The following is a 19,470-nucleotide window of genomic DNA, read 5'->3' on the forward strand; positions in this document are numbered from 1 at the left end:
TAAAATTGGGTAGATCATAATGCCTGGCTTCATTCCTTTGATGATAGGTAATGGGTTAACTAAAGGCTCCTATATTTTTGGATGCTGATGAATAGCAGCCAGATGTATGAATTGCCCAAGTCTATTTGTGCTAACAGCATTAGATGATTTAGTCATATTTTTGAATAGAGTTCATGATGCTGTTACCTCTACTTTCCTAGTCTTTGGCTTGTAAGATGACCTTTGCTGTATAGTGCTATAGTCTAAAGATATATTTCTGTTCAAAGTGTGTTTTTACTCACTGTGTTGTTGCTAAGCAAATAAAAGAGAATTTTGACGAAGGTCTTGCTATAAATACAGAGAGATTATCCTGTAGCGTGTGCTATATAGGCTACATAGTTATTTGTATTCCACCACCCCTTCCTTAATTAAAGATTTCAGCAGCTAAGCCATTAACATTATATGACTTCTCATTGACATGATTTCTCCACAAGTTGGGATCTAGGCCACATTCTTGCATAATGACACAAGGCTTTGTCTTAAATGATGGAAATGCTGAGTGTTTTTTGGTCTCTGTTTGATAAGGCTGGTGCTATCACTTCTCTTTGTAGATTCTGGGGGAGTTATTTTTTTTTTAATTTTAATAAATCTTTATTCAGATTATTACAATTGTTTCTCCTTTTTCCCCCCATAGCTCCCCTCCACCCAGTTCCCACCCCACCCTCTGCCCTTACCTCCCCCCCCACTGTCCTCATCCATAGGTGTATGATTTTTGTCCAGTATCTTCATGAACCCCCCATACCCCTTTCCCCCTGAGAATTATCAGTCCACTCCCTTTCTATGCCCCTGATTCTATTATATTCACCAGATTATTCTGTTCCTCAGGTTTTTAATTCACTTGATTTTTTACGTTCACTTGTTGAGAGATATGTATTTGTTGTTCATAATTTTTCTCTTTACTTTTTTCTTCTTCCTCTTCTTAAAGAATACCTTTCAGCATTTCATATAATACTGGTTTGGTGGTGATGAACTCCTTCAGCTTTTTCTTATCTGTGAAGCTCTTTATCTGCCCTTCAATTCTGAATGATAGCTTTGCTGGGTAGAGTAATCTTGGTTGTAGGTTCTTGCTATTCATCACTTTGAAAATTTCTTGCCACTCCCGTCTGGCCTGCATAGTTTCTGTTGAGAAATCAGCTGACAGTCGTATGGGTGCTCCCTTGTAGGTAACTGTTTTTCTCTTGCTGCTTTTAATATTCTCTCTTTGTCTTTTGCTCTTGGCATTTTAATTATGATGTGTCTTGGTGTGGTCCTCTTTGGATTCCTTTTGTTTGGGGTTCTGTGCGCTTCCTGGACTTGTAAGTCTGTTTCTTTCACCAGCTGGGGGAAGTTTTCGGTCATTATTTCTTCAAATAGGTTTTCAGTATCTTGCTCTCTCTCTTCTTCTGGCACCTGCATAATTCTGATGTTGGTACGCTTGAAGTTGTCCCAGAGTCTTCTTACATTATCTTCAACTTTTTGGATTTTTTTTTTGCTTTTTGCTTTTTCGGTTGAGTGCTTTTTGCTTCTTTGTATTTCAATTCTTTGACTTGATTTTTGTGTTCCTCTTGTCTGTTTTTGGGTCTCTGTATAATATTTTTTATTTCAGTCAGTGTATGTTTAATTTCTAGTTGGTCCTTTTTCATATCTTCGAGGGTCTCGTTATATTTATCGGCCTTTTCTCGGATATTCTTAAAAAGCCTTATAACCGTGGTTTTGAATTCTATATCCAGTCGTTTGTTTTCCTCCATTTCTTTCGTTTGTGATCTGATTCTTTGACGCCACATTTTCACTGCTTCCCTGAGTTGGTACAGTAGATTTGTGTGCTAGGTTTCCAATATGGCCCAGTGGGTCTGCCTCCCCAGTTAACCTGAGGTGGACACTCTTGGTGCACCCCTTTGTGGACTGTGTGTACAGCCTTGTTGTAATTAAGTCTTGATTGTTGTTGGTATCACTGGGAGGAATTTACCTCCAGGCCAGTTGGCTGTAAGGATCAGCTGTTTCTATGCTGGGAGAAATTCGGTGCTGGAGACAGCCTTATAGGATTAGACTTGCCAAATTGCAATAGCCTCTGTGCTCAGCTTGGATGGGGTGGAGTCTCAGTCTTGGCTTCCCGTCAGCCTTGCCCTTGCGCGCACGTGCGCGCCTTCAGACCTCTGCCTTCCCTGGCTCCCGAGTCTCCGCCCGAGCGTCCAGACTCCCCCCACAAGAGCGTGGGTCCCCAGGGGCTCGCCTGGAACTGGGGTTCACTGTGGGGGAGTTATTTTTAAATGTTTTTATTGATTGGAGAGAGAGAGGGAGAGAAGGAGAAAGAGGGAGAGAAGGAGAGAGAGAGAGAGAGAAACATTGATGAGAAAGAGAAACACACCCCCTGCACACCCCCTACTGGGGATCGAGCCCACAAACCTGAGCATGTGCCCTGACAGTCAGTAGAATCAGCGACTTCTCGGTGCATGGGATGACACTTAACCACTGAGCCCACTGGCAAGGGCAGTAACTGGGGACTTTAAAAAGAAGTCTATAGAGGAACCAACTTTTACTTTTATCTTAGAAAGAAAAGTAAAAAACGTATTAATAGACAACACTTACAGAGGAACCTCTGGCCCATGGCTCGTGATATCATATGGTCTGGCCCTGCCACAGCATTAGGGGTGAGTTAATTAAATGTTTGACCAAATATAGCAGGGTGATTTTTAAGTTGACAGTTTTGTTTGGCCTCTGAATGATGTTATAAATATCAAATGGCCCTTGGCGGAAAAAAGTTTCCCCACACCCGATAGAAGTAAATAGATCTTATATGTCACATATAAGAAGAGTGCCTAACAATTACTTTTACTTTTGGACTGGTCAAAAATAAAATTTAAATAATTCAAAAACTACCTCTTTCATTCATTTCAAGTCATATCCTTCAGATTTCTAGGACTAACTCATTTTATGCTTGCTGTGATTAGATGTAGTATCTACCCCTTGGAATGTGGAACCTGGAGGCAATCAACTGAGAACCATGACCTACACCATAATTCTTAATAATCCGCTCACTGGGAAGTGCACCGCTGCCACAGAAAAGCAGGTATGTCCCCTCCACAGAAAAGCAGATATGTCCCTTCATCAGTATTCCAGAAGAATCACACATGTGGGAAGAGAGAAAATGCCTTTCCCAGTCACCAGTTCATAAAACAATATCAACTCAGTTCATAGCACAGCCAACGTGAAGGCTCTTCTGGCTTTGTACATAGGCTTGGCATGTCTTTTGTAATTTCTGAAAAAGAATTCTAATATATATGTTCGGAATGGACAAGGAATCTGATATATTAAACATGCACATGCAAAAAAATTTTTTATCGTATTTTGGCAGACACTGTATAAAGAAAATCGGGGAACACAATTTTATTTGGTAGATTCAGAAGTGGTGACGCACGATGTCCCCTACCATGACTACTTCTATACCGTGAACAGATACCACATCTTCCCATCTTCAGAGCAGAAATGCCGGTTGAGGTGAGCTACTGCAGATGAATGTTTTAGTCAGGAGAGATAGGTTAGATTATGCTCTGGTAACATAATAGCAGTCCTAAGATCTTAGTGGTAGCTTTACACAACAAAGCTTTATTTTTCATTCAAATTACACATCCACCATTGGTCAGCAGAGAGATGGGGCTACTCCCTCCACGTCCAAGCCCATGCAGGTTTAGACATCCTGGAACTACACAATTCAAGAGTATGTGTCATTTCAGCTGCTACAGAAAGAACTGTGCTCACAGTTCAGTAGCCAGAACTAAGCACGGGACCCTGTTTAATGCCCAGGGCTCTGGGAGTTCTTGAGGAGCACATGGTCACAATGGGAAAGAAGAAATGTCGGTGCATTAAAATTAGTGATGGGTCATCAGATGCTTGGCCTAGTCTTAGCCAATGTAGTTATTTTCAACTAATTTATGAGCACTGGAGATTTTTTATACAAGGCGTTTAGAAAATTTAGACTTTATTTTGAGCCTTTTCTGCTATTTAAGTAAAGGAACTTCAGGACAAGAGAAAGGAAAGAAATAAAATGTCAAGTACTTAGAAGGAAAATTTGATGACGTTATTAATCATACATAGTAATTTTTGAGAGAAGTCATTATCAGTGAACATATTTTCTTTTATAATATAAAACTGACTTTAAGTCCTTTCAGTTCCCCACTGAATACAACCTTATATTCAATTGCAATGTTAATATAACTAAATTCTGTCCTTTAAATAAATATTATTCTTATCCTGTTAGAGTTTCCACAGACTTGAAATACAGAAAACAGCCATGGGCCATTATCAAATCTGTAATTGAGAAGAATTCCTGGAGTTCATTGGAAGACTATTTCAAACAGCTTGGTTTGTAAATTTCTTGATTTATCTATTTTTGTAAAGATAGCATTTATTAACAAAATGGACTAATTATTAATTTGGATTCATAGCAGAAACTGGTAGATGATGTTGGAATGACTCCCACTGAAGTGTGGTTATGACTACCCCACTTGGAATTTCAAACATTTAATTTTCATTGGTCTAACAAACACTTATATAATTCTTACTGTAAGCCAGATATTGCTCTATGTGCTTTATAAATATCAACTCATTATAACCTATGAGGTAGGTATTATTATTTTTTTCTATTTTACTAAACAAGAAGTATTGAAACACAGAGGAAGAGGTTAAATGATTAGCCCAAGATCACAGTTAGGAGATGTCACACTTGCCTGACTCTGCAGGGAGCCAAGGAAGCTGACTGCAGTGAGGGCCTACATACTGGATCATACATGTGCCCCTGTGTTTGTTAATGTATGGACAGTCCTCAACCCACATCTGCCTTACCAATGCAGCTTTCCTGGGTTTGTGCAGGCGTACTACACAATGGTATAATGTACATGCATGAATTTTGTGGAGGTGGGTACTAGACTAGGGGAAGTAATACAGTAATTCTGTTTGGATATTCCTTAAAATATAAATGAGAAAAAAATATACCTACATGAGCATAATTAATTTTAGTTAAAGCAAAGCTGGTGGTCAGTCAACTCAGGTAATTTGTCTATCATCCTCTAGATTATTGATTATTTTATTTCCTCGCTTTTCTCTCTTCGGTTATTTCATTATTAAACTCCTAATCAGGAGCAAAGAAAATGAAAATAAAAAATTAGTTTGGCCACTGGATAATGAGCTTCTAATGAAAAAATCTTGTAAAGGTAAAGGTTGAAACAATTGACAAAAATGAGTTTTTTAGGTTGTTTGCAGATTTTCTTTATTAGGGCTTCCTTTTTTGCAAACCCTTATTGTAAATTAGAACTATTATTTGCTACTCCTTCCTTTGAAATTGACCATCAGGTATCATAATCTATCTTGGAAATCTTTCTAATGATTCAATATTAGTGGGTAGCCTGTTGTTTCTATAGCTGAAATCGTTACATTAATATTTAATATAGCACATGGCAAATTTTCTCTGATGATCCCATCATTTATTAATATAGTTCATTCTTCCTAGAATAATGAAGCCTTATTATGGGATCACTGTACTCTGTAAAACTTTTCATTAAGAGTAAGGTTTGAATGTAGGCCGTAAGAACCCAAGTAACCGTTAAAGGAAGTTTCTAGGGCTTAAAAAAACAAACGGAACACAAAACAAGCACCATATCCACTGTATCTTACAGCTGAGAAGCTTTTTCCAATACCTAAAGATTGTTTTCCTTCTTAGAATCAGATCTGTTAATGGAAGAATCTATGTTGAGTCAGTCCATTGAAGACCCTGGGAAACATAGTGGCCTACGAAGGAGAAGGCGAACATTCAACCGGACAGCAGACACGGTTCCTAAGCTTTCTTCTCGGCGTTCTTCTGGAGATGGGGGTTTAGATGACAAAGCGGATAATGCAGGTAGCTATTATCTGGTGGAAGATTCTTAGTTTACTTATAGGAAGCAGAAGATGTCTCTGGAGCAGTTGCGAAATAGTAGGCGTATGGTCAATAGGAGTACTTATTGGATCACATGGCATTTTAAAAAATGGACATTTTGCATAAAAACTCAGACCTGACACCCCTGGACCAAATCCTTTCATAGCAACAGCTAGTTGGAACTTAATAGTAGCTGCTGCATTAGACCATGTCCCCAGTCACCAGTCCCCACCATTTGTCCCAGCTGCTGGATACTTTGCTCATAAATTTCCTGCTCAGCACTTACAGACATTTGAGTTCTACCCTTGAATGTACTACAGTGATTACATGTTTTTAATCCTTATATACTGTCAGGGCCAGTCCAGCAAAATTGCAAAGATGGAACTTGACTTCTTTTTTTAAATCCTCACCTGAGGACATTTTCCCATTGATTTTTAGAGAGACTGGAAGAGAGAGGGAAAGACAGAGAGAAACATCAATGTGAGAGTAACACATCGATTGGTTGCCTCTTGCACACCCCCTGACCAGGCTCCAAGCTGGAGAGGAGCCTGCAACCAAGGTATGCACCTTTGACTGAGATCGAACCCCGGACCCTTCGGTCCGCAGGCCGACGCTCTATCCACTGAGCAAAATGGGCTAGGGTGGAATTTGACTTTATTATCCTTGCTGCTCTCAATGTTGAAGACATCCTGCCTGTACTAACATTATTCCCTCACTCTTGGAACTCTAAAGCTGCAATACCTTCTCGTCCTTCTACATTATAAAATGCTCTTCTAAGGCTATTTTCCGCCCACTTTTTAAAAATAAAAAATGTTTAATGTTGACATTGCAGGTGTCCCCCTTTCCTCCCCTTTGCCCACATCCACCCACTCCCGCTTCCCCCTCCCTTGGCCTTCTTATTTCTTAGTGTGACTATGTTCAAGCCAATGGTCCAATTTTGGAATTTCAAAGTATGGGCAATAGAGAACAGGCGAAGATGACTTAAAATTTTTTATAAGGAGGGTAGTATTATACATAAACCTAGCTCAATTATTGTTTGCCGAGATAAAACTCAGCTAGAGATCATACATGATGTGTTGAATTGCATATTTAATTTTAGAGCAAATTAATTTGTAGAATAGGTCAAATTTGGAGGACTCATGTAAGTTTTCTTTTTGTAGATGTGTTTCATATTACTCAGGATATCAGAAACCATAAAAAGGTGCAGGGAATTCACCCTAAGTCACTTTGTCTTTACAAATAATTTTTAAAAATCTCTTTTCTAGTTCTTTTCAAATGAAATTAAAATTTTATTGGTTGTAATCATAATCCTGATTTTAAGGCAGCCTTCTTTGTGTGATCTGTAGGAAAGAAAAAGGAAACGGAAAGCTATCACACAGCCCTTATTGTGGTGATGAGTATTTTGTAAGTATTTATTTTGAATGCTTATTTAGCTTATGATTTCACTTTTAACAGTTTACAAAAGGATTGATGCATTTGTATATTATTGTGTAGAACTTGCCACTATTTGACCAGTTTGGGCCTACAGATACAGTAATTTTATAGTCTTCGTTCCATAGTTGTTGATGTATGATTTTCAGAAGAATTATTAAATTTGAGGGATTACTAATTACACATTCAGTAAATGTTTTTATTTTTTAAACTAACTTGATTTATTTCTTTTTTTAAAATTGCTTTATTGATTAAGGTATCACATATTTGTCCTCATCCCCCCATTCCCATCCCAAACCCATCCCCACGCATGCCCCCACCCCCCTGTTGTTCGTGACCACTGGTTAAGCTTATATGCATGCATTCAAGTCCTTTGGTTGATCTCTCCTCCTTACCCCCACCCTCCTCTACCTTCCCTCTGAGGTTTGACAGTCTGATCGATGCTTCACTGTCTCTGGGTCTGTTTTTGTTCATCAGTTTATATTGTTCACTAGAGGCCCGGTGCACAAAATTAGTGCACGGGGGGGGGTGTGTGTCCCTCAGCCCAGCCTGCACCCTCTCCAATCAGGGACCCCTTGAGGGATGTCCTACTGCCCGTTTAAGCCCAATCTGGGCCTAAATGGGCAGTCGGACATCCCTCTCACAATCCAGGACTGCTGGCTCCTGACTGCTCGCCTGCCTGCCTTCCTGATTGCCCCTAACTGCTTCTGTCTGCCAGCCTGATCACCCCCTAACTACTCCCCTGCCTAACTGCTCCCCTGCCAGCCTGTTTTCCCCTAACTGCCTTCCCCTGCAGGCCTGGTCACCCCTAACTGCCCTCCCCTGCAGGCCTGGTCACCCCTAACTGCCCTCCCCTGCAGGCTTGATCGCCCACAACTGCCCTCCCTTGCAGGCCTGGTCTTTCCCCACTGCCCTCCCCTGCTGGCCATCTTGTGGTGGCCATCTTGTGTCCACATGGGGGCAGGATCTTTGACCACATGGGGGCAGCCATCTTGTGTGTTGGAGTGATGGTCAATCTGCATATTACTCTTTTATTAGATAGGATAGAGGCCTGGTGCACGGGTGGGGGCCAGTTGGTTTGCCCTGAAGGGTGTCCCGGATCAGGGTGGGGGTTCCCTTGGGGCGTGGGGCGGCCTGGGCGAGGGGCCTGTGGTGGTTTGCAGGCTGGCCATGCCCCCTGGCGATCCAAGTGGAGGCCCTGGTATCTGGGGTTTATTTATCTTCTACAATTGAAACTTTGTAGCCTGGAGTGGAGCCAAGCCTTCTGCTTGCTCCGTGGCAGCAGCCATTTCTATTGGGATTTATTTATCTTCTATAATTGAAACTTTGTAGCCTTAAGCGGAGGCCTGGGCCGGCCAGGGTGTGCGGAAAGCTTGGCTTCCTCCATGGCCAGGGGCAACTCTAGCCTCTTGCTCTTTCCAGCTCTGTGGCTGCCACCATTTCTGTTTGGATTTATGTATCTTCTATCATTGAAACTTTGTAGCCTTGAGTGGAGGCCTAGGCCGGCAAGGACAGGTGGAAAGCTTGGCTTCCTCCATTGCCAGGGAAACCCAAGCCTCCCTCCTGTTCTCTGTGGCCATAGCCATCTTGGTTGGGTTTATTTGCATATTTGCTCCTGATTGGCTGATGGGCATGGCTTCTGGGTGTAGCGGTGTGATGGTTAATTTGCATATTGCTCTTTTATTAGATAGGATTATTTCCCCTAGATGAGTGAGATCATGTGATACTAGAAATACACTTAAAAGAACCGAAAATGAGACAAGCAATAATGGTTATGCTGAGAGGCAAATGAATCAGTCTGTAGTGAGTTTCTTTCTGGGTCAACCGTTCTTTTGAGTCCCAATTTCAATGTCAAACAGTTCCTTATGTGTACATGTCAGCAATGATATTTCAGTTCTGGATGGTGGACAAATGGTGGTAATGCAGGTCCGACCCTCTCTGGTTTGGTCCTGGGCAACCTGCAGCGACGCACAGCTGCTGACTGCTAGTATGGCAAGGCGTCGTCAGCGTCTTCCATCTCTGGACTGTTTCTCCTCTTGTCTTCATGGCTGGAGCAGTCCTGTCAATTCCTCTCTGTTGCAGGTATCCACATGGTCTTGGAGTTGTTTTCTGAAAATATACAAACATATTCTCGACCAAAAGTTAATAAAGGAATCTTTTCTATAAATTTGACTTGGGATCCTTTTTCATTTTTTGCCCAAACGATTTTCCTTTGGCTTTCTCAGCCTCAGTTTCAGAGATTGTGTGTAGGTCTTGAGTAGGGATCAGGAATCAGTATTTTAAAATACTGCAGGTTATTCTGATGAAAGTGGTCTAAGGGTCACACGAAGAGAAATAGTGGGCAATTAGTGTGAATGTCAGAGTGTTCTATAGGAGTCCATTTAACCAATCATGTTTAGAGTACTATCATCTACATGGCCATATGTGAATCTTAAGATTCCATTTAATTGGTTCTGACAAGGTGGTATACTCTGGAATTTTTTTGGAATGAAGTTCTTATATCAGCTGTTTTTTCTAATTACAGATTTCAGAACATAGGAAATAATTGTTGTGCCTTTGAGTTTTATAAAAAGCTTTTCATATTCTGGTTCAGTTTGCCATGACAATTTTGAATAGTAAATATTATCAGTGGTCTTTTGCATTATTACTTTGCAGAAAATTTATACTCAAAATGTTGAAATGTTCATGTATTTATCATTTCAGTGCCATAATAATTTCATAATTTGATTTTCTTGCTACTACATTAGTTTTCATTTTAAAAAATATCCTCTTCTGGATGTATAAAGGGGAATATTGTATATTTTTAAGGGCAAATCAATATTTTAGCAGAAAAAAATGATATATGCCACCTATATATTTGCATATATGTATAATAAGAAATATATCCATTTACTTGAAAGGCTGCTGTGAGAACCAACAGAGTAAGTTCATGTAGCATGTAACATTTTATATCTGATACAATTAATATATATTTCGGATTTGATACTTTCTTTGTCCAAGTTGAACTTGTGGAAATTTTTGCTGAATGGTTATTTTTAAAAATTTATTTTGGTTTCCACTGGGAATAACAGGTACATCATGATCTACCTAAGATTAGTACATATTGATCTTCATTTTCTGTTTGAAGTATAGCATTATGGGCTTATAACTGCTTAAGCCAAAAAGCACCCAAAAACCGATATTGAAAGCTTGCCTGGTAGAGGTCTAAGCTGGGGGTCACACATCAACACAGAGAGGAGAGATGTCAGGGACTATTGTCATTCCAGTTACTTTCTAACTTTTTTCTCAGTGTCCATTTAATACTTGAGAGTAATGATGTTATATAATAGGGATAATTGATTTAAATACTAACAATAATTGGTAATTGGTTGGGTAATATACATCTTTGAAGGCTTGGCATGTTTACTCTGCATTAGCAGTGCTCTAGGTCTGGATAAGAGGGGACTGACCAGGTATGCTTTGCTCTGCCCAGCTTGCTGTTCCTGGTTTTGTTGAATGTGACACTGTTTATGAAGCTGTCAAGGATAGAATATGCTGCTCAGGCTGTTTACCGTCTCCACCTCCAAGAAGAGAAATCTTTAAAGTAAGTTTTTCCTCCCGCCAGCCTGTTATTTCAATAATTCCTTAATGTAAAACACATTTCCTGTTTTACAGATTTTGGCTTGCTAACTTTTCTGTAGTCACGCTGTTTTTGTTCCTTCATTTCCTATTTTGTTTGTAAATTTGTGGCTCACTAGTGATTTCTAGAAATAAAAGATCAGCATCTATTCCTCTGATTTTTAAATGGTATTTTTCTTTCAGTTTAGCCTCTGACATGGTGTCAAGAGCAGAAAACAACCAAAAGCATAACGATCAGGCCCATCGTTTAAAAGGAGTGCTCCGAGACTCCATTGTGATGCTTGAAGAGGTAGGCAGCTCTGTGTCCGCTTGTACATCTCTGTTTGTAAGAGGTATTTCGTATGTCATTATTTGAAGAAACTTCCTCCTACAGGTACTGCCCTTGCCAGTTTCTGGATTTTGCATATTACGTCTACTAGAAGCCCAGTGCATGAATTCATGCACTGGTGGAGTCCCTCGGCCTGGCCAGTGATCGGGGCTGATTGGGGGGCCAGCTGGCTGTGGGGAGGGACCACAGAGGTTGGCCTCAGCAGCAAGCTAAGGCAAGGCCTATTCAGCGAGGAATCAGGCTCCCTCCTCCCTCCAGGGTCCGGGGTGCGGGTGAACCAGATTTGGGGCTGTCAGGGCCCCAGCAGCAAGCTAAGACACGGCCGATTCCATGAGGAATTGGGCTCCCTCTTCCCTCCTGTCTGGGTCTGGGGTGCAGGTGAACCAGAGTCAGGGCTGTCAGGGCCCCAGCAGCAAGGTCTTGGTCAGTGCACATCATTCCGGTCGTTCTGGTCATTCGGTTGTAACGGTCGCTTAGGCTTTTATATATATAGATAGCCACTTGTATTTTTTTTTTTTTTTTTTTTTTTTTTTACAAAATGGGAGCATACTACACACACCATTGCATTTCTTTATTTTTTTAATTGGTAATATATTTTGAAGATGTTTCCATATCATCATATATACACCAACCTGATTATTTTTATTAATCCTTCTATATGAAATTTTATGCTTAATATTAACTCTTGGTTAATAGATACTGTATACACTGTCTTTATTTTGTTTTTATCTATTGACCATATATCTTGGAGATACCTCCTTATCAGTATATAAAGCACTTTCTCTACTTTTAACAGCTGCATAGAATTCAACTATATAAATGTGCCCTATTTGTACCAGTTTTCCACTGAAGAATGAATATTTACTATATTTCAATGTTTTGCTATAAACATTATCTCTTGAACACAGTATTATTAATATATGCCACTTAGTTCCATGAACCAAAGTTTAGGATTCCCTTTGAAAAATAAAGATGAATATTTCCATTATAATATACGTATATGCTTACTTTTCAAAATTGAAAAATAGAGAATAAAAGAAAACCCAAGTTCTAGCATTCAGACATAATTACTTTTAACATTTTATTACCTTTCATCTTTTTCTTCTATGTGTAAATTTCTTTTTTAGGAGATTCAACTATTGAGCATTTCTTAGGATATCACTCAGGGCACTGAAGGTTACAACTTCAATGAAGTACTCTTCAGATGCACAGTATCTATAGCTCCTTAGCAACTTTCTACTCCCACTCTCAGCAGGGAGTAGATCATATTCTCACTTTTCTCCTCCTCATCTCCTCCCATATCCCCCTCACTCTTAACTGATGACTATGCATTGAGGGAAAAAGAGATTTTCCCTCTCCTTCTGTAACCCAGTCTAGAGACTCTCCTATAGCTGCACCCCTATCTTCTCCACTCTTATTACATTCATTCCTCAGCCTATGGGAGGCGAATCCCAGCATGTTAGCAGGAGACTCCATGCATCTCCCTTCTAGCTTCCCCATTTTCAGTCTCCCTCACCCAGTTGGGTTTTTACCATCAGCACATGACTGTGCTCTGTTATCTCCTACATTAAAAAACCTACACCATGCATATCCTTCCCTCTCTACTCATCATCTCTCTACTCCCTTTCACAGCTGAACTCTTTTAGAGTTGTCTGCTCTGCCTGTCACTACTTTATCTTTCATAACTCATTCACTTTTTAAAGTTTTTATTTTCTCCCAAATATCCAGTTCACATATTTTAAAGAGTTAAATTGTTCTACAAGGTTTGTTGAGAAAATAGCAATCCCAGCACCCTCATCCCTATTTCTTTCCTAAAGACAACAGCCTTTAACTTTTAGTTTATACTGTTGGTGTGTACCTTCACATTTATAAACAACACTAGAGGCCCGGTGCATGAAATTTGTGCATGGGGGGGGGGTGTCCCTCAGCCCAGCCTGCACCCTCTCCAATCTGGGATCCCTTTCACAATCCATGACTGCTGGCTCCCAACTGCTCACCTGCCTGCCTTCCTGATTGCCCCTAACCGCTTCTGCCTGCCAGCCTGATCACTTCCTAATCACTCCCCTGCCAGCCTGATTGATGCCTAACTGCTCCCCTGCTAGCCTGTTTGCCCCTAACTGCCCTCCCCTGCAGGCCTGGTCACCCCTAACTGCCCTCCCCTCCAGGCCCAGTCGCCCCCAACTTCCCTCCTCTGCCGGCCTGGTCACGCCTAACTGCCCTCCCCTGCAGGCCTGATTGCCCCCAACTGCCCTTCCTTGCAGACCTGGTCCCTCCCAACTGCCCTCCCCTGCTGGCCATCTTGTGGCGACCATATTGTGTCCACATGGGGGCAGCCATCTTGTGTGTTGGAGTGATGGTCAATTTGCATATTATTCTTTTATTAGATAGGATTAGATAGGATAGAGGCCTGGTGCATGGGTGGGGGCCGGCTGGTTTGCCCTGAAGGGTGTCCCGGATCAGGGTGGGGGTTCCCTTGGGGTGTGGGGCAGCCTGGGTGAGGGGCCTGTGGTGGTTTGCAGGCAGGCCACGCCCCCTGGCGACCCAAGCGGAGGCCCTGGTATCTGGGGTTTATTTATCTTCTATAATTGAAACTTTGTAGCCTTGAGCGAAGGCCAAGGAAGGCCAGGGCAGGCGGAAAGCTTGGCTTCCTCCATTGCCAGGGGCACCTCAAGCCTCCTGCTCTCTCCATGGCCACAGCCATTTTGGTTGGGTTAATTTGCCTACTTGCTCCTGATTGGCTGGTGGGCATGGCTTGTGGGTGTAGCGGAGGTAGGTCAATTTGCATATTACTCTTTTATGAGATAGGATGTATTGATAAGTCTTGATTTTTCAGTTTTAGACATTGCCTTTTGACTTCCTATTAGGAAAGTAAAAAAGAAAACAGGGATTTTATTTTCTTTCCTTTCACCTCATCTTGCCCCCATTTCTAATTACCCCATTCTCCCAAATGAAGTTATAATTTTGGTTAGATCACATTATTTATTTACTGTTTGCTTTTTTTTGACCAGTTTTGCTATTCTGAGCTACATCATAGAATAAACCATGATTAGTTTTTATTTTCTGTGCTTTTTCTTATCCCTGAATTTCATTATGGTTGATTAGTTTATAAGTATTATTTACGAATATTTCATCCCGTCATATAAATCTGTTATAATCTTCCTTCGCCTCAGGCATTCCATCAGTGGAGCCTCTGACTGGCTCCAGTCAGGTCCGGTGGCCCTCTGTGTGGGTGCACAGCTATCATCCAGGGGATTCCTGTTGCCCATCTCTATTTCCTGTAGCCCATGTTTTCTGCTTTCTTGATTTATGTCCTCTTTTTAATGAAGTATATCCTTTAGAGGCCGCCTAAGAAAGAGTATGGAGGTAAATATTTTAAGATTTCACCTGTCTGAAAAATTTTTTATTCTGTCCTTTGATTATAGTTTGGCTGGGGGTAGAATTCTAACTTGGAAATAATGTTTTCTCAGAAGGTTTCAGTCATTGCTCCACTGTCTTTTGGCTTCCAGTGTTACTATTGAGAATTCTGGAGGATGTTATCATTCCTAATCCTTTAATGTGGAAAATCCTGCCCTTTAGTTCTGGGAAGTATTAAGTTAGATAGTTGATGGTTTTCTTCCTTCCACTTTCTACAGCTCCTAAAACTCAGATGTTGCCTTTCAATTAATTGGACAGGTTGTCTAATCTTTGTAACCTTTTTTCTTCCAGCTTCCATCTCTGCTTTTTAAAAATACTGCTTCCTCTGTGATTTACTCAATCTTCAAATTATTCTATTAAGTTTTTCAATTTTTGCTAATAAGTTTTTAATTTCAAAGAGCTATTGTTCCTCTGAAATTTTTATGGCATTGTGATCTTTTTAAAATAGCTATATCTTTATCTCTCTGACCATATTACTAATAAACAATTTTTTATTCTTCTTGCATACTCACTTTCCATCATAATCTGTTCCCTTCTGTTTTGATTTCCATCCTTAGTGTTAAAGAATTTCTTTATATGTCTATAGTCCTTGGTTGTCTGCTTGTGTGGATCAGAAGCTTTCAACATGTGCATCATATTGGTCTACCCTGAACTTTTCTGTAGATTTGGCTGGTTGAGAAATCCTAATCTTAGTATTTTTAGGTGTTTCCTCTTGGATTGGTCAGTTTCCACAGAGGATACTCTTCTAGTCTCCTATCTGAAGGATTTGAGGGCTGGCTGTCAGCATTTTAGGAACTGAGTGAGAGAGGAATGGGGAGGTCAGGGCAGAGGAGATAGTTTCAATATTCATTGTACACTTTTTTCCTATAACCCCCTGCTTTTGGTATGGTAACACTGTCTTTAATGATGTCTTGGTATCCCCTGAGCCAGACAGCCAGAGAACCTCTGTTTTATCCTGTCCAGAAAATAAAATTTTAGACTTCTGCCCAGGTAGCAAGAGAGGTCAGATGCCCAAAGGTTCATCCAATCCTTATTTTGGCCCCTTCCTCTTAATTCCCACTTCGAGAGATTCCTGGCCATTAATTCCTGAGGCTTTTGAGGATTCTTCAGGGTAAATTTGGTTGGTCTCAGCTTTCTCTAGTGTTAGCTTAGGATTCAGCCTTTTCAGGCCTGTGAAGTCATCCATCTGCTTTCCAGGTTCCCAAGTTGTGTTGCTGTTGTCCACTCTTTCTGTTCTCCCAGCCCTTGGTTTATGTCTTTTAAAAGCAACAACAAATCCTGCCCTGGCTCTTGTAGCTCAGTTGGTTGGAGCATCATCTGGTACACTAAAAGAATGCAAGTTCAATCCCCAGTTGGGGTGCATATGTGAGCAACCACTTGATGTTTCTCACATCAATGTCTGTCTGTCTGTCGCTCTATTGCTCCCTTCCTCTCTCCAAAATCAATAATAATTAAAAAGAAAACATATTCTTTCCAGTGGGGTTTCAGAAGGGAGCAAAACTGGATGCATGTAACTTAACCCACTTCCTTGTTGTTCAGCTCACACCTTGTTTTCCTCTCCCCTACCTTCCACCAATATTGCTTGAGCTGAGATCCCTAGTGACCTCTAGCTTTTAGCATAAATGTACCTTTCTTTTAGTTTCCATTTATAGTGTCAACATTTTGAGAACTGACCACTCTTTTCTTGAAATGTATCTAAAAACCTCCAGCTTTATTGTGAAATAATTCATGTTATAAAATTCACCCTTTCAAAGGCTTTTTAATATATTCACTAGGTTATGCAACCATCACCACTAATTCCAGAGCATTTGCATCACCCCAAAAAGAACCTATAAATGGAATCTTTCGTGACTGGCTTCTTTCATTTAGCATAACGGGAAACTCCTTTTTGCTGTAAAACCTTCATCTGTACCTGACCTCTTTCTGGCCTAGTGCTCCAGGCTGTGTTAGATTCTCTTCCCTTCTCCTCTGCTTCCCCTTTAGGCGATCACATCACTCCCCTGGCTTGGAATATCACATGTGCCAGTGACTCCCAAATCCATCTCTTACCTGATCTCTCCTCCGAGCTCCAGGCTCAGTCAGTCACTTGCTGACTTGGCATCTTCACCTGGATGATAACAGGCATCCCAAACTGATCATGTCCAAAACAGAATTCTGTTTTCATCCTGAGCCAAACCCACTTCTCCTCTAATTGACCCAATTTTAGAAAATGATAGTACCATTCTCTAGTTGCTTAAGTAAAAAAACTTAATACAATATGTAAGTATATTTTGTGTGTGTGATTATGTGTTTTAGTTCTATATTGCTTACTAATCTATAAGCTCCATGAAGGCAGAGACAGTGGCGAGAGTGGCTCTTTGGTTCACCATTGATACCCAGTACATGTAAGAGATAAACAATAAATATTTGAATGAATGAATATAAAGAAAAATAAGACTTAATTCTTGCTTTCAAGTTGCCTACAATTTTATTAGAGAAATCAAAGGTCCATGTGTATTGTTAAAGACTATAAAAAATTAAATGTCAAAGTAAGTAGTGATGCATTGGGAGTTTAGAGGCAGGATGATTAGGGAAAACAACATGGAGACAGTGGGGATGGGTCCGTTTTGGATGGATGAGGACAACAATTGCAAGCACAGGCCTGGAAGTGAAACCTGAGTTGTTTAGGAGATAGTGAGACCACTGCAATTTCAGAAGCCTTTTAAGGAAACAAGCCAGCCTGTCCCTTTGGATAATTTGATTGTAGACCTAATGGGAGATAGAATACACAGTGTGTAGGAAGAAGTGCGATCCTAGAGCAAATGGGAAGAACTCTGTAGCAATCATACTGACATAGATACCCTAAGGAATCAGGTGTTTCATATTCAGTCTTTTATTTGGACATCAGTATGAACAAATTATGTCAAATGCAAATGTGAACTTGGGCATAAAAATGACCAGAAAAATGTAAACAATTTATTTTGAAAATTATTTTGTTTGCAGTTGAAGAGCTCACTCATTATGCTTCAGAGAACCTTTGATCTACTAAATAAAAACAAGACCGGCATGGCTGTGGAGAGCTAGTGATCTTAAAGACTGAAATTGGACAGATACTTGGAAGTAAAAAAAAAAAAAAAAAAAACATCTAGGAGAAAACCAGAGGATGAAGGATTTTCATTGTCATACGAACATTTCCATTTTTCATTATTGGTACTTCTAATATGAACATTCTTTTAAATAACATTTATTTCATAATTAGTCTCTGATGGCCTTAAGAATCTATCCGTTTGCTTCTTATACATTATTCTAAGCTGTGAATTTCTCCAGTGAAGCATGAACTACATTGTGGAATTGAATTTCTGTGATGCAAAAAGAAAATGGGACACTTTGACCTCATTTTTACAGGGAGGTTTGAAGTTTGATGCTTTATCTGTTAGCACAGAATCAGTATGTGTCCAATTGGCTGCTTTCACAGTTGATATACATTCAATAGGCTAAAGACAATCAATATAAGAAGAAACCTCTAAGCCAGTGGTCCGCAAACTGTGGCTCGTGAGCCGCATTCACGAGCCGCGGTTTGCCGCTCTGTTGACCAATGAGTTTGCCGACCACTGCTCTAAGCCATTACGAATTTTGAAGGATCAGTTTTCAGGCATATACATTTCTAGATTTGCATACTGTAAATATTACAATGTCTTCATTTATTTAGCACACAAATTCAATAGACTTTTTGATTCTGCACATTGATAATTATCTGAAAAGTTCTTCAGTCATATTGTATCTTCATGAAAGAAAGTTTTCTTCTTCAAGTAGCTATCAGAGTGAGGTGAGATTATCTTGCCTCTTCATACATCAAGTGAATGGAAAAGTCAATTTCAGAAAAGGAAATATGTAGGATACCAACACTCAAAATGAAGAATCATGCTCTGAGTTTTAAAAACCAGATTAGGTTAAAATCTGGGCATTTAGTAATCAAATAAATACTTGAACTAAGCTTGGCTTTAGCTTAGCAGTCTAATTTGTGGATTCGTTTTTAGTAGCCAAGGATAGCTTCATTTATTCCTTCATGTGAGTGGCTTGTTTTAGTCAGTTGTAAGACACAAACTTTAGCTCTTTAATAAAACTCTGGGTTCATTATCTCCCAATACAAGTATACTGACTTAAGTTGTAAGTCAGACACAAGCTTTGGCTCTTTCATAAAAAGGTTTTAGGCATATATGTCTCAATACAAGTGATGTCTCCAGAACAAGAGCAAGATAGTGCAGAATAATGTGTATATATTTGTACTGTTTCAACAACTATTGCCTTTAAATTTCTTTTTTCCTCCCAGAGTCACCACAGCCACATGGGATTGCTAAAGTCGTCTTTGAGATGCCTGTAGAGAATCAAAGTATTGACTCCATTAGAGGGAAAATGGGTTTCCTTGAGTGAATCCCAACTCAGCTACTTTAGGGAACCAGTGTACCTACTGGGTTTGTGTTTTTTTTTTTAAAATAAGGATTTATGAAGGGTCTGGCTGTGAGCAAGAGTGACTGGATTATAAACTTGAAACCTTGTTCTCTTAAATTCACAAAAATAATCAGTGACAAGCTGAATATTTTTGAGATGTTTCTGTAAAACTTGTACTTCAATACATACCTCAAAGAAAATGACCAAAGTTGCTTTATAAATTACGACTAAGCACGTATGTATGCAAAATTCAATCAATTGTATTTGAGTGTTATATAAATTGAATATCAATAAAACCCAGAATCTGAGTTGTCATTTTTCTTTT

The 19,470-nt window shown here is 40.0% G+C and overlaps 1 protein-coding gene across 4 annotated transcripts in view; it reads left to right on the forward strand.

Moving 5' to 3' along the window:
• GRAMD1C (GRAM domain containing 1C) overlaps nucleotides 1-19,459 on the forward strand; it is a 90,418-nt gene extending 70,959 nt beyond the window's left edge. For 2 of the 4 annotated variants that reach the window (XM_080654349.1, XM_080654350.1), the window contains 8 exons: nucleotides 2,967-3,085; nucleotides 3,371-3,513; nucleotides 4,274-4,377; nucleotides 5,732-5,908; nucleotides 7,273-7,330; nucleotides 10,830-10,940; nucleotides 11,159-11,264; nucleotides 17,700-19,452. In XM_080654349.1, the coding sequence (XP_080510475.1) occupies nucleotides 2,967-3,085; nucleotides 3,371-3,513; nucleotides 4,274-4,377; nucleotides 5,732-5,908; nucleotides 7,273-7,330; nucleotides 10,830-10,940; nucleotides 11,159-11,264; nucleotides 17,700-17,780 (899 nt within the window). In that variant the 3' untranslated portion in view covers nucleotides 17,781-19,452. Of the gene's footprint in view, nucleotides 1-2,966; nucleotides 3,086-3,370; nucleotides 3,514-4,273; nucleotides 4,378-5,731; nucleotides 5,909-7,272; nucleotides 7,331-10,829; nucleotides 10,941-11,158; nucleotides 11,265-17,699 lie in introns of all 4 variants that reach the window. The other 2 variants (XM_080654348.1, XM_080654347.1) reach the window with 2 other exon arrangements.
• The last annotated feature ends 11 nt before the right edge of the window (nucleotides 19,460-19,470 follow it).

Source organism: Plecotus auritus, assembly GCF_963455305.1.
Source record: "Plecotus auritus genome assembly, chromosome: 2".
Classification (NCBI taxonomy): Eukaryota; Metazoa; Chordata; class Mammalia; order Chiroptera; family Vespertilionidae; genus Plecotus; species Plecotus auritus.